This window comes from Salmo salar, chromosome ssa27, assembly GCF_905237065.1.
Source record: "Salmo salar chromosome ssa27, Ssal_v3.1, whole genome shotgun sequence".
NCBI classification, from domain to species: Eukaryota; Metazoa; Chordata; class Actinopteri; order Salmoniformes; family Salmonidae; genus Salmo; species Salmo salar.
Window position 1 is genome coordinate 8,575,394 of NC_059468.1, and position 27,107 is coordinate 8,602,500.

Sequence of the window (27,107 nt, forward strand, 5' to 3'; positions counted from 1 at the left end):
GTCTATATCTATTCTACCCCCTGCCACGCCGTCTATATCTATTCTACCCCCTGCCACGCCGTCTATATCTATTCTACCCCTGTCACGCCGTCTATATCTATTCTACCCCTGTCACGCCGTCTATATCTATTCTACCCCCTGCCACGCCGTCTATCTATTCTACCCCCTGCCACGCCGTCTATAGCTATTCTACCCCTGTCACGCCGTCTATATCTATTCTACCCCCTGCCACGCCGTCTATATCTATTCTACCCCCTGCCACGCCGTCTATAGCTATTCTACCCCCCTGCCACGCCGTCTATAGCTATTCTACCCCCTGCCACGCCGTCTATATCTATTCTACCCCTGCCACGCCGTCTATATCTATTCTACCCCTGCCACGCCGTCTATATCTATTCTACCCCCTGCCACGCCGTCTATATCTATTCTACCCCCTGTCACGCCGTCTATATCTATTCTACCCCCTGTCACGCCGTCTATAGCTATTCTACCCCTGTCACGCCGTCTATATCTATTCTACCCCCTGCCACGCCGTCTATATCTATTCTACCCCTGCCACGCCGTCTATATCTATTCTACCCCCTGCCACGCCCGTCTATATCTATTCTACCCCTGTCACGCCGTCTATATCTATTCTACCCCCTGCCACGCCGTCTATAGCTATTCTACCCCCTGCCACGCCGTCTATAGCTATTCTACCCCCTGCCACGCCGTCTATAGCTATTCTACCCCCTGCCACGCCGTCTATATCTATTCTACCCCTGCCACGCCGTCTATATCTATTCTACCCCCTGCCACGCCGTCTATATCTATTCTACCCCTGCCACGCCGTCTATATCTATTCTACCCCCTGCCACGCCGTCTATATCTATTCTACCCCTGCCACGCCGTCTATATCTATTCTACCCCTGCCACGCCGGTCTATATCTATTCTACCCCCTGCCACGCCGTCTATATCTATTCTACCCCTGCCACGCCGTCTATATCTATTCTACCCCTGTCACGCCGTCTATATCTATTCTACCCACTGCCACGCCGTCTATATCTATTCTACCCCCTGTCACGCCGTCTATATCTATTCTACCCCCTGTCACGCCGTCTATATCTATTCTACCCCTGCCACGCTCGTCTATATCTATTCTACCCCCTGTCACGCCGTCTATAGCTATTGTACCCCCTGTCACGCCGTCTATATCTATTCTACCCCCTGCCACGCCGTCTATATCTATTCTACCCCTGCCACGCCGGTCTATATCTATTCTACCCCTGCCACGCCGTCTATATCTATTCTACCCCCTGCCACGCCCGTCTATATCTATTCTACCCCCTGCCACGCCGTCTATATCTATTCTACCCCCTGCCACGCCGTCTATATCTATTCTACCCCCTGCCACGCCGTCTATATCTATTCTACCCCCTGCCACGCCGTCTATATCTATTCTACCCCCTGCCACGCCGTCTATAGCTATTCTACCCCCTGTCACGCCGTCTATAGCTATTGTACCCCCTGTCACGCCGTCTCTATCTATTCTACCCCCTGTCACGCCGTCTATAGCTATTCTACCCCTGTCACGCCGTCTATATCTATTCTACCCCCTGCCACGCCGTCTATAGCTATTCTACCCCCTGCCACGCCGTCTATATCTATTCTACCCCCTGCCACGCCGTCTATATCTATTCTACCCCCTGCCACGCCGGTCTATATCTATTCTACCCCCTGCCACGCCGTCTATATCTATTCTACCCCCTGCCACGCCGTCTATATCTATTCTACCCCCTGCCACGCCGTCTATATCTATTCTACCCCTGCCACGCCGTCTATATCTATTCTACCCCCTGCCACGCCGTCTATATCTATTCTACCCCCTGCCACGCCGTCTATATCTATTCTACCCCTGCCACGCCGTCTATATCTATTCTACCCCCTGCCACGCCGTCTATATCTATTCTACCCCCTGCCACGCCGTCTATATCTATTCTACCCCCTGCCACGCCGTCTATATCTATTCTACCCCCTGCCACGCCGTCTATATCTATTCTACCCCTGCCACGCCGTCTATATCTATTCTACCCCCTGCCACGCCGTCTATATCTATTCTACCCCTGTCACGCCGTCTATATCTATTCTACCCCTGTCACGCCGTCTATATCTATTCTACCCCCTGTCACGCCGTCTATATCTATTCTACCCCCTGTCACGCCGTCTATATCTATTCTACCCCTGTCACGCCGTCTATATCTATTCTACCCCGTCACGCCGTCTATATCTATTCTACCCCTGTCACGCCGTCTATATCTATTCTACCCCTGCCACGCCGTCTATATCTATTCTACCCCCTGCCACGCCGTCTATATCTATTCTACCCCCTGCCACGCCGTCTATAGCTATTCTACCCCCTGCCACGCCGTCTATAGCTATTCTACCCCCTGCCACGCCGTCTATATCTATTCTACCCCCTGCCACGCCGTCTATATCTATTCTACCCCCTGCCACGCCGTCTATATCTATTCTACCCCCTGCCACGCCGTCTATATCTATTCTACCCCCTGCCACGCCGTCTATATCTATTCTACCCCTGTCACGCCGTCTATAGCTATTCTACCCCCTGTCACGCCGTCTATAGCTATTCTACCCCCTGCCACGCCCGTCTATATCTATTCTACCCCCTGCCACGCCGTCTATATCTATTCTACCCCCTGCCACGCCGTCTATATCTATTCTACCCCCTGCCACGCCGTCTATATCTATTCTACCCCCTGCCACGCCGTCTATCTATTCTACCCCCTGCCACGCCGTCTATATCTATTCTACCCCTGCCACGCCGTCTATATCTATTCTACCCCCTGCCACGCCGTCTATATCTATTCTACCCCTGCCACGCCGTCTATATCTATTCTACCCCCTGCCACGCCGTCTATATCTATTCTACCCCCTGCCACGCCGTCTATATCTATTCTACCCCCTGCCACGCTGACTCACTGAGCTCATACGTCTCACATATCGTGACTTCATGCACTCACACACTTTTTTAAAGTGTACAGCATAGTTACTCTTGTAGTTAGATAGCAATTCCCTGCCGCAACCCTCATGTTGTGTTCTCTCACACAATTTTAGACTGTAAACACACACACACACACACACACACACACACACACACACACACACACACACCGTTCACCTTGGTTTAGTGGTCTATCAAGTCACCCACAGTCGGAATACTTCCATTCAAAGATGGCTATTAATACATTTAGGAAGGAGTGACATCTCTGTTGCTTTGAGTGAGCCAAACAGAGACAGCAGCACATGCTCACACATGACACTCGGCTTGACACACACACACACACACACACACACACACACACACACGGACGTATGCGCAAACATGCACAAAGGAAAGACGATCTCCCATGTTGTTTCCTCCCTAGCGAGAGAAAGAAGGAACCCAACGGTTTCATTGGTTTTATTCAGTTTTATTCCGTTTTTTATCCTGGTGGTCGAAGCAACGGCTCAGTGCCGGGCGCTTGTTTCAGGGGAAAGGAATTCAGTGTACGAGTGTCAGAGTGCGAGACTGGGGCTATAGAAAGCGCGAGTGAGACTAGAGAAGATTGGTGTAAAGAGGGAGGGAGCTCAAATGGAGAGAAGGACTTGGCAGAGATGACTAGTCTCTCAGCAGTGAGGCTACGTGTTCAAAAAGGAGACGTTGGAGAAGGACAACGAAGACGAGGATGGAAAGTTGAGAAAAGTTCATCTAACAGCTGAGGCAAGGCACAAAAACAAAGAAGAGAAGATGCTTCTAACTAACAGGCTGAGGCAGAAACTTCAAAACTCTTCAGTAGCTTCTTGCTGACGGACTTGCCCGTCTTAGGACAGACCTGGGATTGGCATTGGACGCTGGAAGTGGTCACTCTCGTTTTTAAGTCTTTGTGGAACGAACCGACTTCGCACGTAAGTGGTTAGCAATGGACCTGCTTACGGACCCGGGAGTCGTCACGCCCGTCCTGGTGGTGGCTGCTCACTTCCTCTCTGCAGCCGGGGTGTGGTTCTACCGTCGACGGCGTACCCCTCGTTTTACACCAGGTATATATACTCATTAAAGCGCTGGACTGGAAGGCAGAGAGAGTGAGGAAGAGACTTATCTCCTTCTGTCACGGCTGCCTCTTTATCCCCCTCAGACAAGGAGAGGGAGGGTTTTTTATGTGACTCCTGGCTTCCAACTTCCTCTTTAGACTCCTCCCTTTTGGTGTCATTGGGTGACTCTTGTCAGCATGTCTTGTGTTGGCATGATGGCTTGTTCACTGCTGTGTTGCCGGTTGGAATTGGAAGGAGCGGATGATTAGCGTTTAGCCTATTGGTCAATGTATTGGGGTTTTGAATTAGTGTAGATGACAGTTAGCATGTAGCATCTTTCTGTTGCATTTCAGTTTAAGTAGAATGTTACTTTCCAGAGAGTACATTTTTGTTTTTTATCTCATAGCCTTTGTCTTGCTAGTCTGAATTTAGTTGTTGTGTACAGTGTGTGTCTGATTAGATCTCTACCCGTGTGAGTCATTCTAGGGCAGTTCTCCTTATTTGGCCTTTCCACAGCATAGCTGCTACCTTTTCATGTGCCACTGTTTCATATCAACTTAACTGGAGTTGACGTTCTCGTTTGTGTGTCTGCTTTTTAGGATATCTTGTAAACCTAATGCAATGAGCAACGTCACTTTGGTGAAAATGAGCAGCTCCCCACTGTCACGTGGCCAATTATGCTGAGCTAATGATAAACACAGTGACAAATATGCTATTGTACCGGTGCAGTCCTGTACGAGGCCTACGTCCTTTAATGTAAAGCCTAATACAAGATATGGAATACATCACAGTTGGGCTGGATCCAGCTACCTGTTATCCCAGTGTTAAGTGACTTTGATAGCCTATTCTAGCATTAGCCACTGTACTCATTAGCCACTATGTACTCATTAGCCAGAAAGGACAACAGTGGCCGCTGGTGAGGACGTTCTGCTAATTGTCTGGATCGATAGGGTTGATGGGAGCTGAGGAACGGTGAGGGATAGTCCGGCTCTGTGTTCTACAGCGATGCCTTGGGAGGAGTGACCATTTTCCTACTGCCACTTACTATTTGTTCAGGAACCTACTTTCACTATCTAAAGGGACTGGATAGGACAGCTGTGCTGTGTTCCATTTCTTGGGGCTGTGTGTGGGTTTCACTCTGTGTGTGTGTGTGTGGGTGGCACTGTGTGTGGGTGATGCAGGCAAGCATGTTTAGGCTTGCTAAAGTGTGGTACAGATTGATACAGAGCTGTGTGTTTGTGATGCTGGCACACTGTCTTTGTTTTTTAGCTGCAGCAGGAAGAATAATAACAATAACGAGGCTGTATACAGGGGCCACCGGTACCTAGTCAGTATGTGGGGGTACAGGTTAGTTGAGGTAATTTGTACATGTAGGTGGGGGTGAAGTGACTATTCATAGATAATAAACAGTGAGTAGCAGCAGTGTACAAAAGGGGGGGGGGGGTCGTCATTGTAAATTGTCCGGTGGCGATTTTATGAATTGTTCAGCAGTCTTATGGCTTGGGGGTAGAAGCTGTTGAGGAGCCTTTTGGTCCTAGACTTGGCGCTCCGGTATCGCTTGCCGTGCGGTAGGGAAGTAGATTGCCATGGGGAAGTAGATGAAGGGCCTCATTGCCAAAATCCCAAAGTTTCCCTTTAAGTGATTAGAATGTGTAATTCCGTTACTAAACAATCAGTAACGGAATTACTGCTACTGAATTGGCTACAATGGGAAATCAAAATAGTCACAACAAACCACAGGTGGGTCACCTGCTTCTGTCCTCCCTGCCACTGGTATACTGTTAAGTTCAGCTGATAAAGAACACAGTTATCTTTATGTCATCTGGTGGTCAAAGCAAGAGTGTTAAAGCAGTCGAATTCTGGACAATCTCCTCTCTCTGCCTTTCTCTCTCCCTCTCTAATTAATGTCACCTCTCCCAGCTCTTACTGACACCTACCCATGAGCCGCTACCCATGAGACCCCTTTGTTTCCATTTACTAGAGCTGTTCCCGACTAAAACAAATCTTGGTCGACCGAAAGACCTCTTCTTTCGACCAATCGATTGGTCTAAAATGTTCAATGTGTATGTTTCCATAGACACACCGTATGTGTTTTTAATAAAATCAACTATATGCATTGAGCTTGTCCCATGCTTTAAACACACTGTCTGATGAAATAAGACACACATGACAAGAGATCAAGATAACTTAACCTGAGCCGGCCATCCTCCTCCAGCTCCCTGCTGGCTTTCGCAGATTCTGCCTTTACTCTCCAGAAGTTGCCCAGTTTTGACCACACGAGGAGTCTGCAACTTTTTTCAAATGTGAAATGCCAATTTATCTTACCATTTCTACCAATCTGCATGCCAGTTAAATGTCCATTTTTGTTCAACATATTTCATTTATAATGAATGGTATCTTCGTATCTGAAAATCATTGTTTTGTGGGTAATCAAAATTCGATCCAAATCTAAATGAAAATTATACTAACCTAAAAAGTGTAAAAAATAACCTGATAAAGCCAACAAATGATTTTGCAACCTGCAGGTAGAAAATGTCCTGATTTAAAAAAAATGTATACAATATTCTGGGCCCTCAGTTTCCCACACCAGTGAGCTCTGGACAAATGCAGCTGTAGGCTATTTCAGCAAGGGATAAGAAGTAATCAGGTAGGCCTATTTTATAACATTTCCACTGGATCAGAGCGTGACACTTTTCACTTTCACGCTGAGTGGTTATCGAAAGGGAGAGAGCAGTCAAGATTTTTCAAATACATTTCGGAACTATTGTCATGCTCAATGGATGTAAAAACAGACTTTGTTTGCTTGCTGTTTGAGGTGAAGAAAACAACTACTTTGAGAAGCTCCACAGTTCATTAGTGGTGGTGGGTTAAGCCAATCAGAAATACTATCAGATCCCCAAATGGGCATGTTTGTATGCCTACATTTGCCCGCAGGCCAGATAGCTTATAGGCCTACTTCTATGCGTAATCAGGTGCGCGTCCTTACTCAACATTGACAGGAGCGCACCAAACCAAAGACAATAAGTAAATTGACAAAACTCGTAAATGGTATGAAATAAACCAAAACTTGTTTCTCACAAGTGTAGCATAGGTTGTTCACTCTGCAAACAACATGTCCACTCTGACAATGAGAACGGTAAAAGACCGGAATAATAATATATTGAATGCATTAACAGAAATTACAGTAACCAAACAAACATTGTAGATAATTATAAGAATTAACGGTAGATGTAGTACTGGTGATTTACTGTATGTAATGGGGAGCTATAGCCTATCAACCAAACAATCAACCAGACCACTAATTGGGATGGTGTATTTCTGCAGAATGCTGTGGTAGCCATGCTGGTTAAGTGTGCCTTGAATTCTAAATAAATCACTGATAGTGTCACCAGCAAAGCACCATCACACCTCCTCCTCCATGCTTCAGGGTGGGAACCACACATGGGGAGATCATCCGTTCAGCTACTCTGTGTCTCACAAAGACAGGGCTGTCGGAACCAAAAATCTCAAAATTGGACTCCAGACAAAATGACAGATTTTCACCGGTCTAATGTCCATTGCTTGTGTTTCTTGGCCCAAGTAAGTCTCTTCTTGTTCAGCCATAAAGCTCTGATTCACACAGTCTCATCTGAACAGTTGATGTTGAGATGTGTCTGTTACTTGAACTCTGTGAAGCATTTATTTGGGCTGCAATTTCTGAGGCTGGTAAATCCTCTGCAGCAGAGGTAACGCTGGGTCTTCCTTTCCTGTGGCAGTCCTCATTAGAGCCAGTTTCATCATAGCACTTGATGGTTTTTGCGACTACACTTGAAGAAACTTTCAAAGTTCTTGAAATGTTCCGTATTGACTGACCTTCATGTCTTAAAGTAATGATGGACTGTCGTTTCTCTTTGCTTATTTGAGTTGTTCTTGCCATAATATGGATTTGGTCTCTTACCAAATAGGACTATATTCTGTATACCCCCCCCCACCTTGTCAAAAGTAATTGGCTCAAACGAATTAAGAAGGAAATTCCACAAATTCACTTTTAACAAGGCACACCTGTTAATTGAAATGCATTCCAGTTGACATTTACATTTTAGTCATTTAGCAGATGCTCTTATCCAGAGCGACTTACAGTAGTGAATGCATACATTTCATTTCATGCATTTTTTTTTGTTATTTAAAAAAAAAGAATTGTACTGGCCCCCCGTGGGAATCGAACCCACAACCCTGGCGTTGCACACACCATGCTGGCGTTGTAAACACCATGCTCTACTAACTGAGCCACAGGGAAGCCACAGTTGACTACCTCATGAAGCTGGTTGAGAGAATGCCAAAAGTGTGCAAAGCTGTCACCAAGGCAAAGGGTGTCTACTTTGAAGAATCTCAAATATAAAATATATTTTGATTTGTTTAACATTTGTTTTGGTTACTACATGATTCCATATGTGTTATTTCATAGCTTTGATGTCTACAATGTAGAAAATGGTAAAAAAAATAAAGAAACCCTTGAATGAGTAGGTGTGTCCAAACTTTTGACTGAACGACTGCAGACATCAAATCAAATGTATTTATATAGCCCTTCGTACATCAGCTGATATCTCAAAGTGCTGTACAGAAACCCAGCCTAAAACCCCAAACAGCAAGCAATGCATGTGAAAGAAGCACGGTGGCTAGGAAAAACTCCCTAGGAAAAACTCCCTAGAAAGGCCAAAAACCTAGGAAGAAACCTAGAGAGGAACCAGGCTATGAGGGGTGGCCAGTCCTCTTCTGGCTGTGCAGGGTGGATATTATAACAGAACATGGTCAAGATGTTAAAATGTTCATAAATGACCAGCATGGTCAAATAATAATCATAGTAGTTGTCGAGGGTGCAACAAGCACGTCCGGTGAACAGGTCAGGGTTCCATAGCCGCAGGCAGAACAGTTGAAAGTGGAGCAGCAGCACGGCCAGGTGGACTGGGGACAGCAAGGAGTCATCATACCAGGTAGTCCTGAGGCATGGTCCTAGGGCTCAGGTCCTCCGAGAGAAAGACAGAAAGAGAGAATTAGAGAGAGCATATTTAAATTCACACAGGACACTGGATAAGACAAGAGAAATACTCCAGATGTAACAGACTGACCCTAGCCCCCCGACACATAAACTACTGCAGCATAAATACTGGAGGCTGAGACAGGAGGGATCAGAAGACACTGTGGCCCCATCCGATGATGCCCCCGGACAGGGCCAAACAGGCAGGACATAACCTTACGAAACCAAACATTCGTCCCCATAGTGCCGGTTATCCTATACGTACATACACAGCATGTCCTCCAGATGTTGCAGTCCTCATAAGATTTACACTGCCCATTATCAGAGTCTTTACAAGGCACAAGGAGCCCAAATTCAATCTATGCTAATCTGATGACCGCTCCTCCAGAGGGCTACCAGGGGGGCCCTGGTAATTGGAGAAGGATTATGATGCAGACAGGAGAAGAGTATCGACACAGGTTTAGAAAGACAGTTATCTGATACAGGAGTGGTTTGGATATTTCTGAATATTGCAGATGGATATTTTGGGGAATATCGCTTCATGTCATGGTGTGGTTGATTTAAGATTTGCTATAGGAGTTAATTGACTATTTATAAGGCCTATATGGTCATAGTAAAGAGGATGGAGAGGGATAGATGTGAAGAGAGGAGGAAGTTGTACCAGTCTGAGTGCCACTGCTGACGGAGAAGGAGACCGATGAACAACTCTGGGACATTTTGATGACTGTGGGAAGGGAGAAAGTGCAAGGGAAATGGAATGAGATCACACTAAAACATGGAGAAGAGAAAAGAAGATTGACGGCGAACAGCAGCAGGAACAAGAGAACTTGGGGAGCGGTGACTTCCTCTGTTTAATTGGAGGAGAGGAGCGACGAGGGGAGAGAGATTAGGCGTGATAACGAGAGAGAGAGAGAGAGGGAGGGAGCGAGGGATAAGCATACTGCGTGGCATTAAGAGCGTAAGCTCTGCCTGGTATTTATAGTTTGGAGGGCCGAGGGAGAAACGGAGCAAAGGAACAGCTCTCTCGCTCTATAAACGCAGGAGAGAATCATCCTTAAACATAAGAGTGGAGTGAACAGAGGGAAAGGCACAGAGCAAGAAAAGAACGAGAGATGAGGATTGGATATGTGGAGAGATTAAAGAGGTCACTATAGGAGGAGGAAAACAAGGCTACTTGAGGGACACTCCGTCAGGAAGAGGAGGAGAGGACGAGTGCGTTTTGGACCGTTCCAACAGAGTGTGCTGTCGTTGTGTGTCACGGGTGTGTGTGCGTCACTGCTGTCGTTGGGGCCGACTAGGTGTGTCGTGTCCAGCTCTTTTGTATGCGAAACTATAGGTCTTAGTATTTCCGTAAGAAACGACAGATTAAAACCAGCGTGTGGACAGGGCAGCCATTGCTGTGACGTCTCTCGCTGACTCTTAGTGCTAATGGCACTGTTCTGCTCGCGTGTTCATATGCCTTCACAGTGTTGTTCTACGAAGCTAAGTTGCTGCAGCTGTTTTTGCTGACTCACCGTTTCAGCACTACTATTGATTTAGTTACTGTTGCTTAAATTGAACCATGACGGTGCAGAAGTTGTTGTAGGGGCTAGCATTTTGAAAGGTTTTGACTCTTATCTCTGCAGCATCGACAGATTTAAGGGGAAATGCTGTTGTATCTAGGGAATGCTTAGTCATAGAAAAGGGGGTTACACTGAAGGATGAGTCAACGCTGGGGATTTAGTGCTGAGACAAAAGTGTGTTTGTTCCGGTCTGTGAATGTTAGTGCGTGTGTGTGGTTCCATGGGAGGGTGGTTCTACGCTGAAGACCCTTCTTGTTTACTGGTAGCTGGTGCTTGTGCCAGTCTGCATAGAACCAGCCTGGAGAGGAGTCAAGAAATCTGACCACCTCATACACACAGATACACACCACAGCCCTGACCCAAAGCATAGAATGATACAAATATCTCATTGACCAAGGCTGCTACTCAGATTATTATGATTATCTGAAGTAGCTTCTCGCTCTCTCTCTCGGTCTCGGTCTGCTTTCCTGTATTTATTAAATCAGATGACACCATAAGCTTTGCAGATCTTTTTGTGATCAGATGAGAGGTCTTAAACCCACATAAAACACTCACTGGCAGAAAGCACCATGACTGGTGTCTCTGCACTGGACAGCCAGGGGGTTTCCTTCTGGGTTTGTGGTACATTTGTGTTCCCAGGCCAATAGAGAGGAAAGAGAAAGCAAAAGATTATATTGATCTTGGTTACAGTCTAGAGCTAGCAGTGTCTGTTTTCTGTTAGTCAGGGAGGTGTGTGTGTGTTCACATGGCAACCGACTGGAATCAAAACACTGGAGTCTGCCGATTGCTTGAGTGGATGACATCATCATAAAGGGACACTTCCAGGACTATAAACGAGCACGTTCTCTTTTTGACTTCCTTATCATCTACCTCAACCAGCCTTTCTCTACAAGTACTTCCTTTGCTCTCGAAGACCGAAGAAGGAAAAACCATCTCATTTACAAGTGTCAACGGCAGACAGTTTCCTCAACCTGCTGTTGCCACATTTTGACAGGATACAAATCTCAACCGGAGGACTGCAGAGACTTTTTAAAGAGCGGGAGGGAGAGAGAGAGAGAGAGAGAGAGAGGCTGTGTGAAGGAGGGAGAACCGCAGCTCTGATCCTGCTCTGCATAGTCACTGCTTGACAACTGCATGTTAGTTCACAAGGTGTCTGTCTTGCACCAGGAATAGTGTGAAGGAGAAGGAGCGAGAGACTATGCCTCAGACCAATGAGGTAGCAGGGGACAGGAGTGCCTGAGGGAGTGCGAGAGAACAAGAGCGGAAGAACCTTGGAGAGGCGGTCCTTATTGGCCGGAGGGAGGGGCAACCTGTGACTTTGACACACACGTGTGACTGCTCCGGCGAAAGAGAGCTGGCCTAGAGTTTTGAAATGGCAGCGACAGCAGGACTGGCGGAAGGAGAGAGGGAACAAGGGAGCGACAGAAAGAAAGAGGCGACCCAGAAATACGTCCCTCTGCTTGCCTGAGACACCGGGAGCCTAGTCCTTTTTGGGAGAATCAAATTCATTGGAATAGACTCTTGTTTTGACATTTGTGGAAACTGGAATAGCAATTTGTTTACATTGCCTCTCTGGTTTGATACCTGACTTTGGAATGACACATGTGGACTTGCACTGGGGGAGAAGTGGGGAAGTGCTTGTCGGAGCCAGGTAAAGGAAAGAGGAAGGAAATACAGAGAGGTGGAACGGTAAAAAGAAGGATGTGGCAGGACTACCGTAACGAATGCAGCCTCAATGCTCACCTGCACTCTCTCATGTGCTGTGCAGGTCAGTGCCGGTTCGGGTTGGTTCATGTAAAGTGTAATGTGTGTGTTTCTGAGAAAGACCGTATGTGTTTCTATGCAACTTTATACGACGGGTGGGTCTCATCCTGAATGCTGATTGGTTAAAACCTCATTCCACTTCGTCTCGGGCCTAACAACACCCGTGCCAATATATCCTCCAACCACTGGCTTCTCGGGCATTATCACTTAGAGTATGCATGTGTCAAGCATGGTACAGGAAAGTGTTGTTTACGTCGGCGTAATAAAATGTGTGTGTGTGTGTTAGAGGTCGACCGATTATAATTTTTTTCAACGCTGATACCGATTATTGGAGGACAAAAAACCGATGCCGATTTTTTTATATTTATATATATATATATATATATATTTTTGTTTTTTTTATATATATATATATTTGTTTTTAATTTTATTTATTTGTAATAATGCCAATTACAACAATACTGAATGAACACTTATTTTAACTTAATATAATACATCAATAAAGTCAATTTAGCCACAAATAAATAATGAATTTGTTCAATTTGGTTTAAATAATGCAAAAACAAAGTGTTGGAGAAGAAAGTAAAAGTGCAATATGTGCCATGTAAGAAAGCTAACGTTTTAAGTGCCTTGCTCAAAACATGGGAACATATGAAAGCTGGTGGTTCCTTTTAACTTGAGTCTTCAATATTCCCAGGTGAGAAGTTTTAGGTTGTAGTTATTATAGGAATTATAGGACTATTTCTCTCTCTACGATTTCTATTTCATATACCTTTTGACTATTGGATGTTCTTATAGGCACTTTAGTATTGCCAGTGTAACAGTATAGCTTCCGCCCCTCTCCTCGCTCCTACCTGGGCTCGAACCAGGAACACATCGACAACAGCCACCCTCGAAGCAGCGTTACCCATGCAGAGCAAGGGGAACAACTACTCCAAGTCTCAGAGCGAGTGACGTTTGAAACGCTATTAGCGCTCACCCGCTAACTAGCTAGCCACTTCATATCGGTTACACCAGCCTAATCTTGGGAGTTGATAGGCTTGAAGTCATAAACAGCGCAATGCTTGAAGAATTGCGAAGAGCTGCTGGCAAACGCACGAAGGTGCTGTTTGAATGAATGCTTACGAGCCTGCTGCTGCCTACCATCGCTCAGTCAGACTGCTCTATCAAATATCAAATCATAGACTTAATTATAACATAATAACACACAGAAATACGAGCCTTTGGTCATTAATATGGTCAAATCCGGAAACGATCATTTCGAAAATGAAACGTTTATTATTTCAGTGAAATACGGGACTGTTCCGTATTTTATCTAACGGGTGGCATCCCTAAGTCTAAATATTCCTGTTACGTTGCACAACCTTTAATGTTATGTCATAATTATGTACAATTCTGGCAAATTAATTACCGCCTTTGTTAGGAATAAATGGACTTCACACAGTCCGCAATGAGCCAGGTGGCCCAAACTGCTGTATATACCCTGACTGCTTGCACGGAACGCTAGAGAAGTGACACAAATTCATGTTGGCAGGCAATATTAACTAAATATGCAGGTTTAAAAATATATACTTGTGTATTGATTTTAAAGAAAGGCATTGATGTTTATGGTTAGGTACATTGGTGCAACGACAGTGCTTTTTTTCGCAAATGCGCTTGTTAAATCATCACCCGTTTGTCGAAGTAGGCTGTGATTCGATGAGAAATTAACAGGCACCGCATCGATTATATGCAACGCAGGACACATTAGATAAACTAGTAATATCATCAACCATGTGTAGTTAACTGGTGATTATGTTAAGATTGATCATTTTTTATAAGAAAAGTTTAATGCTAGCTAGCAACTTAACTTGGCTTCTTGCTGCCCTCGCGTAACAGGTAGTCAGCCTGCCATGCAGGCTCCTCGTGGAGTGCAATGTAAGGCAGGTGGTTAGAGCGTTGGACTAGTAACCGGAAGGTTGCAAAAACGAATCCCCCTTGAACAAGGCAGTTAACCCCCGTTCCTAGGCCGTCATTGAAATTAAGAATGTGTTCTTAATCTGACATGCCTAGTTAAATAAAGGTGTAAAATAAAAATAAATATCGGCAAATCGGTGGCCAAAAATACAGATTGTTGTGAAAACTTGAAATTGGCCCTAATTAATCGGCCATTCCGATTAATCGGTCGACCTCTAGTGTGTGTAGGCTGTCATCGTGTGTGTGTCCTGTGTTTTGTACACTAGTAGGGTTGTCTGTACTGTTGACAACTCCTTGTGCTGTTTGTGCACTATAATCAACCAATGTTGTTTATAGTGTGAAGACAGTAGTGGTAGTGTGTGAGCGTAATTTCTGTGTGTTGTATTTGGACAGTGTGGAGGGGTGTATAACGCTGAACAAGGTCTCTCTGTGTGGTGAAATGTGTGCCTCTCCGTGGCTGTCACACATACAAACACAGCACACACACCACCTTGTTGGTTTATAGGCTCTTCCCTTGGCAATAGGGCTGTGACTGTCATGGAATTTCAGGTGTCGGTGATTGGTGTGTCATATACACGGTCATCGACATAGCCGACTGGGCGGAGGGGCACAACATTAGCATCGAAACGACCTAGGCCTAACTGTCGTGCTCATAGGCGCGCGAGTCTCAAGTTTGGGAAGTACATTTTCACCTTAAGAAATACAAAGTATTCCATGCAGCATTCCATTTGCATACTTATGAAAGTTATGATTTCCTTATGTGATTTTAGTAAATTGAATAGTCATAATTTAGGCTAATAATATAACTCCATCACAGTTCAGTGGCAATGGATCTGTTCACCTTTGCCTCAGTGCTGACAAGACTCCCAGTCCCTGCCGCTGAAAAACATCCCCATAGTATGATGCTGCCACCACCATGCTTCACCGTAGGGCAGGTTTCCTCCAGACGTGACGCTTGACATTTAGGCCAAAGAGTTCAATCTTGGTTTTATCAGACCAGAGAATCTTGTTTCTCAAGGTCAGAGTCTTTAGGTGACTTTTGGCAAACTCCAAGTGGGCTGTTGTGCCTTTTACTGAGGAGTGGCTTCCGTCTGGTCACTCTACAACAAAGGCCTGATTGATGGAGTGCTGCAGAGATAGTTGTCCTTCTGGAAGTTTCTCCCATACCCACAAAGGAACTCTAGAGCTCTGTCAGAGTGACCATCCTGTCACCTCTCTGTCCAAGGCCCTTCTCCCCAAATTGCTCAGTTTGGCTGAGCGACCAGCTCTAGGAAGAGTCTTGGTGGTTTCAAACTTCTTCCATTTAAGAATGATGGAGGACACCTGTGTTCTAGGGGACCTTCAATGCTGCAGACATTTTTTGGTACCGTTCACCAGATCTGTGCCTCGTCATAATCCTGTCTCGGAGCTCTACGGACAATTCCTTCATCCTCAAGGCTTGGTTTTTGCTCTGACATGCACTGTCGTCTGTGGATCTTATCTAGACAGTTGGGTGCCTTTTCAAATCATGTCCAATCAATTGAATTTGTCACAAGTGGAATCCAATCAAGTTGTACAAACATCTCAAGGATGATGAATGGAAACAGGATGCACCTGAGCTAAATTTCGAGTCTCATAACAAAGGGTCTGAATACTTATTTAAGTAAGGGATTTCTCTTTATATATATATATATGTAAGGCAGGTGAAATATATATATATATATATATATTTTGCAGAACATTTTAAAAACCTGTTTTAGCTTTGTCATTATGGGGTATTGTGTGTAGATTGCTGAGGACATTTAATTTTTTTTTTATAATAATCATTTTGAATAAGGCTGAAACGTAACAAAATGTGGAAAAGGTGAAGGGGTCTGAATACCTTCCCGAAGGCACTGAATACTGTCACCAATAGCATAATTTTATGGCTACAGAGCCTAACCTAAATGTCACAAAGAAAGCATAGTGTTTCTACTGAGCGGGCTAGGCTAGCTTACCAGGCATGTTTGTTAACTGAAGCGTGCTTTCCTGTTGAAACAATTTAGCAAGAGCATGTTGAAATGTGTGTGTTCCTTGGGCTTGCCCCCCTTATGTTCATAATGAGTCATATAGTGTGTGTGTGTGTCACCACTGGGTTTGACCGCGTTCAGGTGTTTGACCACTGTAAAAAAAATACTGTTTGAACAGACAAGCTTTTGAAGTGCTGTCTCGTCAAATATCAGTCGGTCGTTATCAAAAAGAGGCCGCAAACAGATATAAAAGCTCACCAAGACCACTTGTGTTCGCGAACTGGGAAACGTGCGAGAGAGTGTGCTTTCACACCGTTTTTAGCGTGGTGTGTAGCGTATGTAGACCGATCTCCCTCCACATGGCCGCTCGGTGTCGTAGCGTCACCACAGCAACCACATCAGCTGTGGAGCCTATTAGTGTAGAGTTGGGGAAGTACCAGCGGGAACTATTCTCTGATTGGTTGGCGCAAAGCAGAGACGGGGGAGAAAGCAGTCACTCGGTAGCCATGCTATAAAGAACAAGTGTGTTAATATTGGCAAATATGATATATTCTCATTATAGGAGGTTAAGAGATGCAGTTTGTATGTGGGTTTTGGGTAGTGGTTCAAATCACGTTAGCTGTTAAATATCTCCACAATTGATGTACTTTCTAACGTTGGCAGATAGCAACCAGGGAAAGCGGGAAGAGGCATGCCATTGGAGGGAGTCGGCTATGAACAGGAAGGCAGGAAACGCAGAGCTACCCGTTTTGCATGCCATAGAGACCCAGATACGAGAAGAGGAGGCTCCATGGGCTGTGGGGGAGGGGGAGATGACAGGCTTCGTTGCTGTTATCAGGCTCTATTCTGGGCATCGCTGTGTCACTCCTCTGGCCTCTGGATGACGCGGTCTGAACTGAGCTCAGAACAGACAAACCGAAATGGGATGAGAGAGAGAAAAAAAGTATGCGTGTGTGATGGAAAAAGAGTGAGTGAGAGGGAAGGCTTGAGTACATGATTTGGCGATATTGAATAAGTTCGCGTAAAAGAGTTCACAATTGAGTCGTGGAGTGTGAACAAAAGGGAGGGTGGGTATGAGGATAATCTAATAGCAGCTCTATGTCCGTCAGTCTTTGGCAGAGTGAAGTTTGTGAATGCGAGAACATGTAAAGGTTTTGTCAACACTCCTATTCACTATGCAACCCACATTACTGTCAATATAAAGCCATTCCTTTATTTTCTCCTCATCAATTCTTCTGAAGTCACTGTTTAGGTCCAGAGGTTAGCTCACTAGCCTATCATTTGACTGAGGTTAATTGATATAATAGGATCATTGATACTCTTATGGAGTTTACTGTAACTGGGTAGAGTGCATCCTATGCTGTCATCAAAGACGCTCCAGTGTCAACAAATGTACTACTCGCACAAAACAAATGCATGACGAGGCACATTTCTTCCAAACGCTACCCAGGCAGCAGACATTGCTGTTGAGTCCTCCAGTTCAGACAAATAGATTTAGTAGAACACTGCCTGAACCAGACAGCTCGCCTGGTTAAATCCGACTAAACGCTGCACTCACAGGCTACCAGACCGCTTCAGTACAGAGAAGTGTTTCAGGGCGATGGAGACTGCATCTAAAAAATACAGTACTGAGGAATGACTGCACTATACATGTTATATAATGAACTCTCCTTTTTTTCTCTCTTGATCTTTTCTTTTCCAGATGAGCGAGACAGGGTGCAGAAGAAAACGTTCATGAAATGGGTGAACAAACATCTCATCAAGGTACAGTACGGAATCGCAGCATCATTTTGGGGGTTGGTGGAGGGTTGTGGTGCAATTGGGCACACACACACACACACACACACACACACACAAGCAGAGACAGATTGTGACTCAGACTCTCATAGAAATGAATCAAGTAGAATAGTAGTGCTAGATTACTTGTTAAATTCCACACAGTGCCTCCAGCACTGACTCAGTTTTTGTTTACTGGGTGCCTGTGTCTGGCTAACATTCTTCTCATTACTCTGTGGGAGCAGATGCACTGAGTTAATAAGGCTGTTATTATTTTTCTAATGGTATGATTCGAGGTAGTAGCAGGCTGAGGTGACCGGGTGATATTACTGCATCTGTCTGGCATTAAATGAATGTAATAGTTTATCTCTCATTGGCATTATGGCTGGAAGTAATGAATTTGTCTTTCTCAGGGCTGTTGTCGTCATGGTGCTTGTTTCCGGACTTTCTCTTTCTCTCTCTCTCTCTCTCTCTACGACTTATCTAAAGTATTTATAAAAAATAAAGTCGCTCTGTTAGGGTTGGGCCGTATTCCAATTTTTATATTGTCATACTGTCCTTCTTTCATCCCGGCAAAAAAGGCCATTTGGCGTCTATCACCAGAATGCTAACACAATTAGAAGTAATAGCGAATTTCCATGGAGTTTGCTAGCTAAATAGGCTATGGAGCGCAAACAGGATTCTTTTTTTAGTTGCAAAGACAGGCAGTCCAGCTCATGAAATGATATATACATACATACAGTTGAAGTCAGAAGTTTACATACACCTTAGCCAAATACATTTAAACTCAGTTTTTCACAATTACTGAATGCCAAGTTTACGTAGCACAGAGCTCATAGCTGTTCAGTAGAAATGTTGACAGAGTACAAGTGACATCACCCAGTCGGTCTACCTGTTCTTGTGTTTGTCTTGGCTCTCTCCGTTCACTGATATCACCTGACTGCACCCATGTTTATAATGCAACCAATCTCCTCACATCAGCTGACAGACAGGTGGCTGTGGTCGGGGTGTGTGTCGTCATGTGGTCAGGTCCATGTGTATGGCTGCCTCTGGGTGTGTGTGTACAGATCAAACACACATCCATATAAACACTGCCCTCACTGTGAACTGTGGTTTTAGGGACCTGTGTTGACAGCTTGCCAGGAACGCAGTGACACAACTAGGGCTGGTTTCCCAAACACAGATTTAACCTAGCACTGGACTAATAAGCATACTAAATGGAGAATCTCCATTTAAATGGCTTTTCAGCTCAGAACTAGGTTTTTATCTGTGTCTGGGAAACTGGCCCTATACCAGGCAACTGGCCCTATACCAGGCAACTGGCCCTATACCAGGCAACTGGCCCTATACCAGGCAACTGGCCCTATACCAGGCAACTGGCCCTATACCAGGCAACTGGCCCTATACTAGGCAACTGGCCCTTAGACACACACATACGCTGGCCCTGTACCAGACAACTGGCCCTTAGACACACGCATACGGTGGACCTGTACCAGACAACTGGCCCTTAGACACACACATACGGTGGACCTATATCAGACAAGGCAGGTAGCTGTGGTATTGATTGAATAGGGAAGAATATTGAATATTGCTTTTTGAATCTGAGAGGCAGAGAAATGGGTCCAGTAAATTGAGCGAAAATGGCCTCTCTCTCTCTCTCTCTTTCTGTCTCTCTGTCTCTCTCCATTTGTCTGTCTCGTCTCTCTCCTTTCCCTCTCTCACTCCTCTCTTTCTCGCGCTCACCTCTCTTTCTCGCGCTCACCTCTCTTTCTCGCGCTCACCTCTCTCTCTCGCGCTCACCTCTCTCTCGCGCTCTCCTCTCTCTCTCGCGCTCTCCTCTCTCTCTCGCGCTCTCCTCTCTCTCTCGCGCTCTCCTCTCTCTCTCGCGCTCTCCTCTCTCTCGCGCTCACCTCTCTTTCTCGCGCTCACCTCTCTTTCTCGCGCTCTCCTCTCTCTCTCGCGCTCTCCTCTCTCTCTCGCGCTCTCCTCTCTCTCTCGCGCTCTCCTCTCTCTCTCGCGCTCTCCTCTCTCTCTCGCGCTCTCCTCTCTCTCTCGCGCTCTCCTCTCTCTCTCGCTCTCCTCTCTCTCTCGCCTCTCCTCTCTCTCTCGCGCTCTCCTCTCTCTCTCGCGCTCTCCTCTCTCTCTCGCGCTCTCCTCTCTCTCTCGCGCTCTCCTCTCTCTCTCGCGCTCTCCTCTCTCGCTGTCTGTGTGTTTCTCTCTCCTCTGTCTCTCTTCTCTCTCCCTCTCTCCTCCTCTCTCTCTCCCCCCTACTCTGTGTTATCGCACGAGAGATCATCATTTCCAGTCAGAAGTGGTAACTACCCCTCCTCATGATACACTATATTCTAAAAGTATGTGGACACCTGCTCATTGAACATCTAATTCCAGAATTTGATTATGTAACCTGTCAGCGACGGGTGTGGCTCAAATAGCCAAATCCACATACTTCTGTGTGTATATAGTGTATCTGTTATTAAGACTAAATTGCACATCCCCTCTTTTTCATCACACCCTTAGGCCGCGCTCCAACACATATGGATAGAGGGTGTGGGGGAGCGAGAGAGAAAAAGAGATATGGAGAGACTAAAAGAAAGCAGAGGGAGAGAATAAAGGAGCGATCAGGGCAACAGAAGGATGTGAATAAGGTTTCCAGATGTCTTCTTATCTCGTTAGTTGTAATCTTATGTGGGATTGGAGTATTGAGATGCACCCAGGGGGAGAGCTGACCATTGAACAACAGAACACAGAGAAGTCCCATCTTTCTGTTTGGATTCTGAGATTAAAAGGCCCAATTCGCCCTCTGCTGGAAGAATGTGGAATTTATGCTGTTGCAGTTCAGGGTTGAAATGCAGTGAAATGTTGACTTGGTATTATTTTACAGCTTGTGCAGTTTGCTGGACTGCATTGTGTAATGCGATGTAGCACAGTGGTCCTCAAACATAGTTGTGTTGTGAATGTGATCCGTGACGGTTTAAGATAATTCTGGGTGCTGAGATCAGTCTTGGCCTCCCGTGGCTCTAGCCATAGCACAAGAGGACTCCAGTTTAAATCAAACACCCCAACCAATAGAATTTAAGTCCGGTCGGATAGGAAAGAGCACAAGCAAGAGTGGCTACGTCTTCTTGTAATGAATCGCTAGTACATCATCTCTGTCTTCTAGAAACCATAGCCTATTCTAATGTTATTTTGCACTCAACTGCCTCCTTCACTCAGCTTTGTATCTGTTCTCCTCATGTTTATACATCCCTCTGTCATCCTCATTTCCTCTCTGTGTGTCTCTCTCCGGTTAGCTGTACGTTTGTAATGTAATTGCGTAAATGTCCAATCTCTCCTCTCTGTAAATGTCCAGCCTCTCCTCTCTGTAAATGTCCAGCCTCTCCTCTCTGTAAATGTCCAGCCTCTCCTCTCTGTAAATGTCCAGCCTCTCCTCTCTGTAAATGTCCAGCCTCTCCTCTCTGTAAATGTCCAGCCTCTCCTCTCTGTAAATGTCCAGCCTCTCCTCTCTGTAAATGTCCAGCCTCTCCTCTCTGTAAATGTCCAGCCTCTCCTCTCTGTAAATGTCCAGCCTCTCCTCTCTGTAAATGTCCAGCCTCTCCTCTCTGTAAATGTCCAGCCTCTCCTCTCTGTAAATGTCCAGCCTCTCCTCTCTGTAAATGTCCAGCCTCTCCTCTCTGTAAATGTCCAGCCTCTCTTCTCTCTCATCCTTGCTTCTTTTTCTCTCCCTCTTTTAATTCCTGGTTCGTAGCACTGAGCTACAGTTTTTAGCCTAGACATTGGGAGTCCATCAGCAAGGTCTGAAAAGATGGCCCATTTTCACACAAAAGGTGATGAAATAGGCCAGCCAAAGCTGCGGAGTCGCCGTGCCAACGGTTGTCCCCGGACACCCTGGGCCAAGACGTCACATGGGGTCACAGCCGGAGCACGTGTTTTGTCGTCCTGGAAACTAAAGTCCCTAGCGGTGTTGCTTATGTCAACAATGCTTTGTAAACACTGGGATGATATGAACAGGATGAGTATGTAATTAACACTCTCCTCTTTTTCTTTCTCTCTCTTTCGCTCTTTTTTTGTCTCGCCCCTCTCTCTCTCTGCCCCTCTCTCTCTGCCCCTCTCTCTCTGCCCCCTCTCTCTCTGCCCCCCTCTCTCTCTGCCCCTCTCTCTCTGCCTCTCCATCAGGTGAGGAAGCACATCACAGACCTGTACGAGGACCTGAGAGATGGGCACAACTTGATCTCCCTCCTGGAGGTCCTCTCTGGAGTCACCCTGGTAAGACACACACAAACTCACCAAGACGCACCCGGTCACAAACCTTCACACCTCGACGACCATCACTGTCATGCCCCGGTATACTGTGCCACACCCTGAGACACACCCTGAGACACACCCTCCACACACCCCTGACACACACCCTCCACACACCCTGAGACACACCCTCCACACACCCTGAGACACACCCTCCACACACCCCTCCACACACCCTCCACACATCCTGAGACACACCCTCCACACACCCTGAGACACACCCTCCAGAGACCCTGAGACACACCCTCCAGACACCCTGAGACACACCCTCCAGACACCCTGAGACACACCCTCCAGACACCCTGAGACACACCCTCCAGACACCCTGAGACACACCCTCCAGACACCCTGAGACACACCCTCCAGACACCCTGAGACACACCCTCCAGACACCCTGAGACACACCCTCTCCAGACACACCCTCTCCAGACACACCCTCTCCAGACACCCCCTCCAGACACCCCCTCCAGACACCCTCTCCAGACACCCCCTCCAGACACACCCTCTCCAGACACACCTCTCCAGACACACCCTCTCCAGACACACCCTCTCCAGACACCCCCTCTCCAGACACCCCCTCTCCAGACACCCCCTCTCCAGACACCCCCTCTCCAGACACACCCTCTCCAGACACACCCTCCAGACACCCTCATGTTGAGAAAGACATCCTCAGAGCAGATCTTTAAGTGAACTTGGGTATATTGACACATATCGTTGTCTAACAATGTCAATATTACATTGAGGGACATGCATGTGTCCCTATCTGAACTTTTCTAAGAAGTACTTTGACTGAAGGCCAGTGGGCCCTAGTCAGAACTAGTGTAGTATGTAGGGAATAGGATGCCATTTCAGATGCAGATAAAGACTTGCTAGGAGCACATGATGACTCATTGTAACTCGGTGACAGGCGGGGGTATTAACATGATGACTCATTGTAACTCGGCGACAGGCGGGGGTATTAACATGATGACTCATTGTAACTCGGCGACAGGCGGGGGTATTAACATGATGACTCATTGTAACTCGGCGACAGGCGGGGGTATTAACATGATGACTCATTGTAACTCGGCGACAGGCGGGGGTATTAACATGATGACTCATTGTAACTCGGTGACGGGCGGGGGTATTAACATGATGACTCATTGTAACTCGGTGACAGACGGGGTATTAACATGATGACTCATTGTAACTCGGTGACAGGCGGGGGTATTAACATGATGACTCATTGTAACTCGGCGACAGGCGGGGTATTAACATGATGACTCATTGTAACTCGGCGACGGGCGGGGGTATTAACATGATGACTCATTGTAACTTCGGTGACAGGCGGGGTATTAACATGATGACTCATTGTAACTTCGGTGACAGACGGGGGTATTAACATGATGACTCATTGTAACTCGGCGACGGGCGGGGTATTAACATGATGACTCATTGTAACTCGGCGACGGGCGGGGTATTAACATGATGACTCATTGTAACTCGGCGACGGGCGGGGGTATTAACATGATGACTCATTGTAACTCGGCGACGGGCGGGGGTATTAACATGACTCATTGTAACTCGGCGACGGGCGGGGGTATTAACATGATGACTCATTGTAACTCGGCGACAGGCGGGGGTATTAACATGATGACTCATTGTAACTCGGTGACAGGCGGGGGTATTAACATGATGACTCATTGTAACTCGGTGACAGACGGGGGTATTAACATGATGACTCATTGTAACTCGGTGACAGGCGGGGGTATTAACATGATGACTCATTGTAACTCGGCGACGGGCGGGGGTATTAACATGATGACTCATTGTAACTCGGCGACAGGCGGGGGTATTAACATGATGACTCATTGTAACTCGGTGACAGACGGGGGTATTAACATGATGACTCATTGTAACTCGGTGACAGACGGGGGTATTAACATGATGACTCATTGTAACTCGGCTGACGGGCGGGGGTATTAACATGATGACTCATTGTAACTCGGCGACAGGCGGGGTATTAACATGATGACTCATTGTAACTCGGTGACAGACGGGGGTATTAACATGATGACTCATTGTAACTCGGTGACAGACGGGGTATTAACATGATGACTCATTGTAACTTTCGGTGACAGGCGGGGGTATTAACATGATGACTCATTGTAACTCGGCGACAGGCGGGGGTATTAACATGATGACTCATTGTAACTCGGCGACAGGCGGGGGGTATTAACATGATGACTCATTGTAACTCGGTGACAGGCGGGGATATTAACATGATGACTCATTGTAACTTCGGCGACAGACGGGGGTATTAACATGATGACTCATTGTAACTCGGCGACGGGCGGGGGTATTAACATGATGACTCATTGTAACTCGGCGACGGGCGGGGGTATTAACATGATGACTCATTGTAACTCGGCGACGGGCGGGGGTATTAACATGATGACTCATTGTAACTCGGCGACGACGGGGGGGGTATTAACATGATGACTCATTGTAACTTCGGCGACGGGCGGGGTATTAACATGATGACTCATTGTAACTCGGCGACGGGCGGGGTATTAACATGATGACTCATTGTAACTCGGCGACAGGCGGGGTATTAACATGATGACTCATTGTAACTCGGTGACAGACGGGGTATTAACATGATGACTCATTGTAACTCGGTGACAGACGGGGTATTAACACGATGACTCATTGTAACTCGGCGACGGGCGGGGGTATTAACATGATGACTCATTGTAACTCGGCGACAGGCGGGGGTATTAACATGATGACTCATTGTAACTCGGTGACAGACGGGGGTATTAACATGATGACTCATTGTAACTCGGTGACAGACGGGGGTATTAACATGATGACTCATTGTAACTCGGTGACAGGCGGGGGTATTAACATGATGACTCATTGTAACTTGGTGACAGGCGGGGGTATTAACATGATGACTCATTGTAACTCGGTGACAGGCGGGGGTATTAACATGATGACTCATTGTAACTCGGTGACAGGCGGGGGTATTAACATGATGACTCATTGTAACTCGGTGACAGGCGGGGGTATTAACATGAAAAGACTGACTGGTCCACCTAGACGCTGACTCCTTTTACTGTCAGTGAGACGCATTCACCTCACATTTCAATCACTGAGTGTGTTACTGTGAGGGGGCGGGGGAGAGACTGTGTTACTGTGAGGGGGGCGGGGAGAGACTGTGTTACTGTGAGGGGGGCGGGGAGAGACTGTGTTACTGTGAGGGGGCGGGGGAGAGACCGTGTTACTGTGAGGGGGCGGGGAGAGACCGTGTTACTGTGAGGGGGGCGGGGGAGAGACTGTGTTACTGTGAGGGGGCGGGGGAGAGACTGTGTTACTGTGAGGGGGGCGGGGAGAGATCGTGTTACTGTGAGGGGGGCGGGGGAGAGACCGTGTTACTGTGAGGGGGCGGGGAGAGACCGTGTTACTGTGAGGGGGCGGGGGAGAGACCGTGTTACTGTGAGGGGGGCGGGGAGAGACCGTGTTACTGTGAGGGGGCGGGGGAGAGACCGTGTTACTGTGAGGGGGCGGGGAGAGACCGTTTACTGTGAGGGGGCGGGGGAGAGACTGTTACTGTGAGGGGGGCGGGGGAGAGACCGTTACTGTGAGGGGGCGGGGGAGAGACTGTTACTGTGAGGGGGGCGGGGAGAGACTGTTACTGTGAGGGGGCGGGGGAGAGACTGTTACTGTGAGGGGGCGGGGGAGAGACTGTTACTGTGAGGGGGGCGGGGGAGAGACTGTTACTGTGAGGGGGGCGGGGGAGAGACTGTGTTACTGTGAGGGGGCCGGGGGAGAGACTGTGTTACTGTGAGGGGCGGAGAGAGTGTGTTACTGTGGGGGGCGGAGAGTGTTACTGTGAGGGGCGGAGAGCGTGTGTTACTGTGAGGGGCGGAGAGCGTGTGTTACTGTGAGGGACAGAGAGTGTGTTTTCAATTATTATTCTAATTCTTTTAATATATATTTTTTAAAGCTGGCCTGTTAGCAGTTTACTTTATGATTTGGCTTTCCTGTTGCCCCAGCTGCACTTTTCATTTCCTCTTCCTCTACCTCTCTCTTTCTTTTGGAACATCACCTCATCCCTCCATACAACTCTTTCATCCTTCTCTCGCTCTCCTCATCCCCCCCACCCCTCCGGACGGTAGCAGCTCAAGGGCGTGTCCTCGCTGAGGAGGGTGTGTATGTCCCGAGCCCCCCCGCTCATCTTCCTCGGGGGGGAGGAGGAGGAGGAAGGAGCTCAGGGAGTATGTTTGACCCCCAACCCTCACGCTGATCCTCACCCCATAGACTGTGTTGTAAGACTGCATGCGAGTGGAGTGGTGTGGAGTTATGGATAGGCATTCCAAGACACATTTACACACCCACACACCTTCTCAACGTTTTCCCTTTCACCCACACACCTTCTCAACGTTTTCCCTTTCACCCACACACCTTCTCAACGTTTTCCCTTTCACCCACACACCTTCTCAACGTTTTCCCTTTCACCCACACACATTCTCAACGTTTTCCCTTTCACCCACACACCTTCTCAACGTTTTCCCTTTCACCCACACACCTTCTCAACGTTTTCCCTTTCACCCACACACACTTCTCAACGTTTCCCCTTTCACCCACACACATTCTCAACGTTTCCCCTTTCACCCACACACCTTCTCAACGTT

The 27,107-nt window shown here is 46.9% G+C and overlaps 1 protein-coding gene across 11 annotated transcripts in view; it reads left to right on the plus strand.

The window, feature by feature from the left end:
* LOC106588461 (microtubule-actin cross-linking factor 1) overlaps positions 1-27,107 on the plus strand; it is a 279,550-nt gene that overhangs the window by 96,888 nt on the left and 155,555 nt on the right. For 4 of the 11 annotated variants that reach the window (XM_045709357.1, XM_045709359.1, XM_045709363.1 and 1 more), the window contains 3 exons: positions 18,056-18,117; positions 22,303-22,392; positions 26,592-26,690. In XM_045709357.1, the coding sequence (XP_045565313.1) occupies positions 18,056-18,117; positions 22,303-22,392; positions 26,592-26,690 (251 nt within the window). Of the gene's footprint in view, positions 1-11,468; positions 12,414-18,055; positions 18,118-22,302; positions 22,393-26,591; positions 26,691-27,107 lie in introns of those variants that run through there. The other 7 variants (XM_045709361.1, XM_045709362.1, XM_045709366.1 and 4 more) reach the window with 4 other exon arrangements.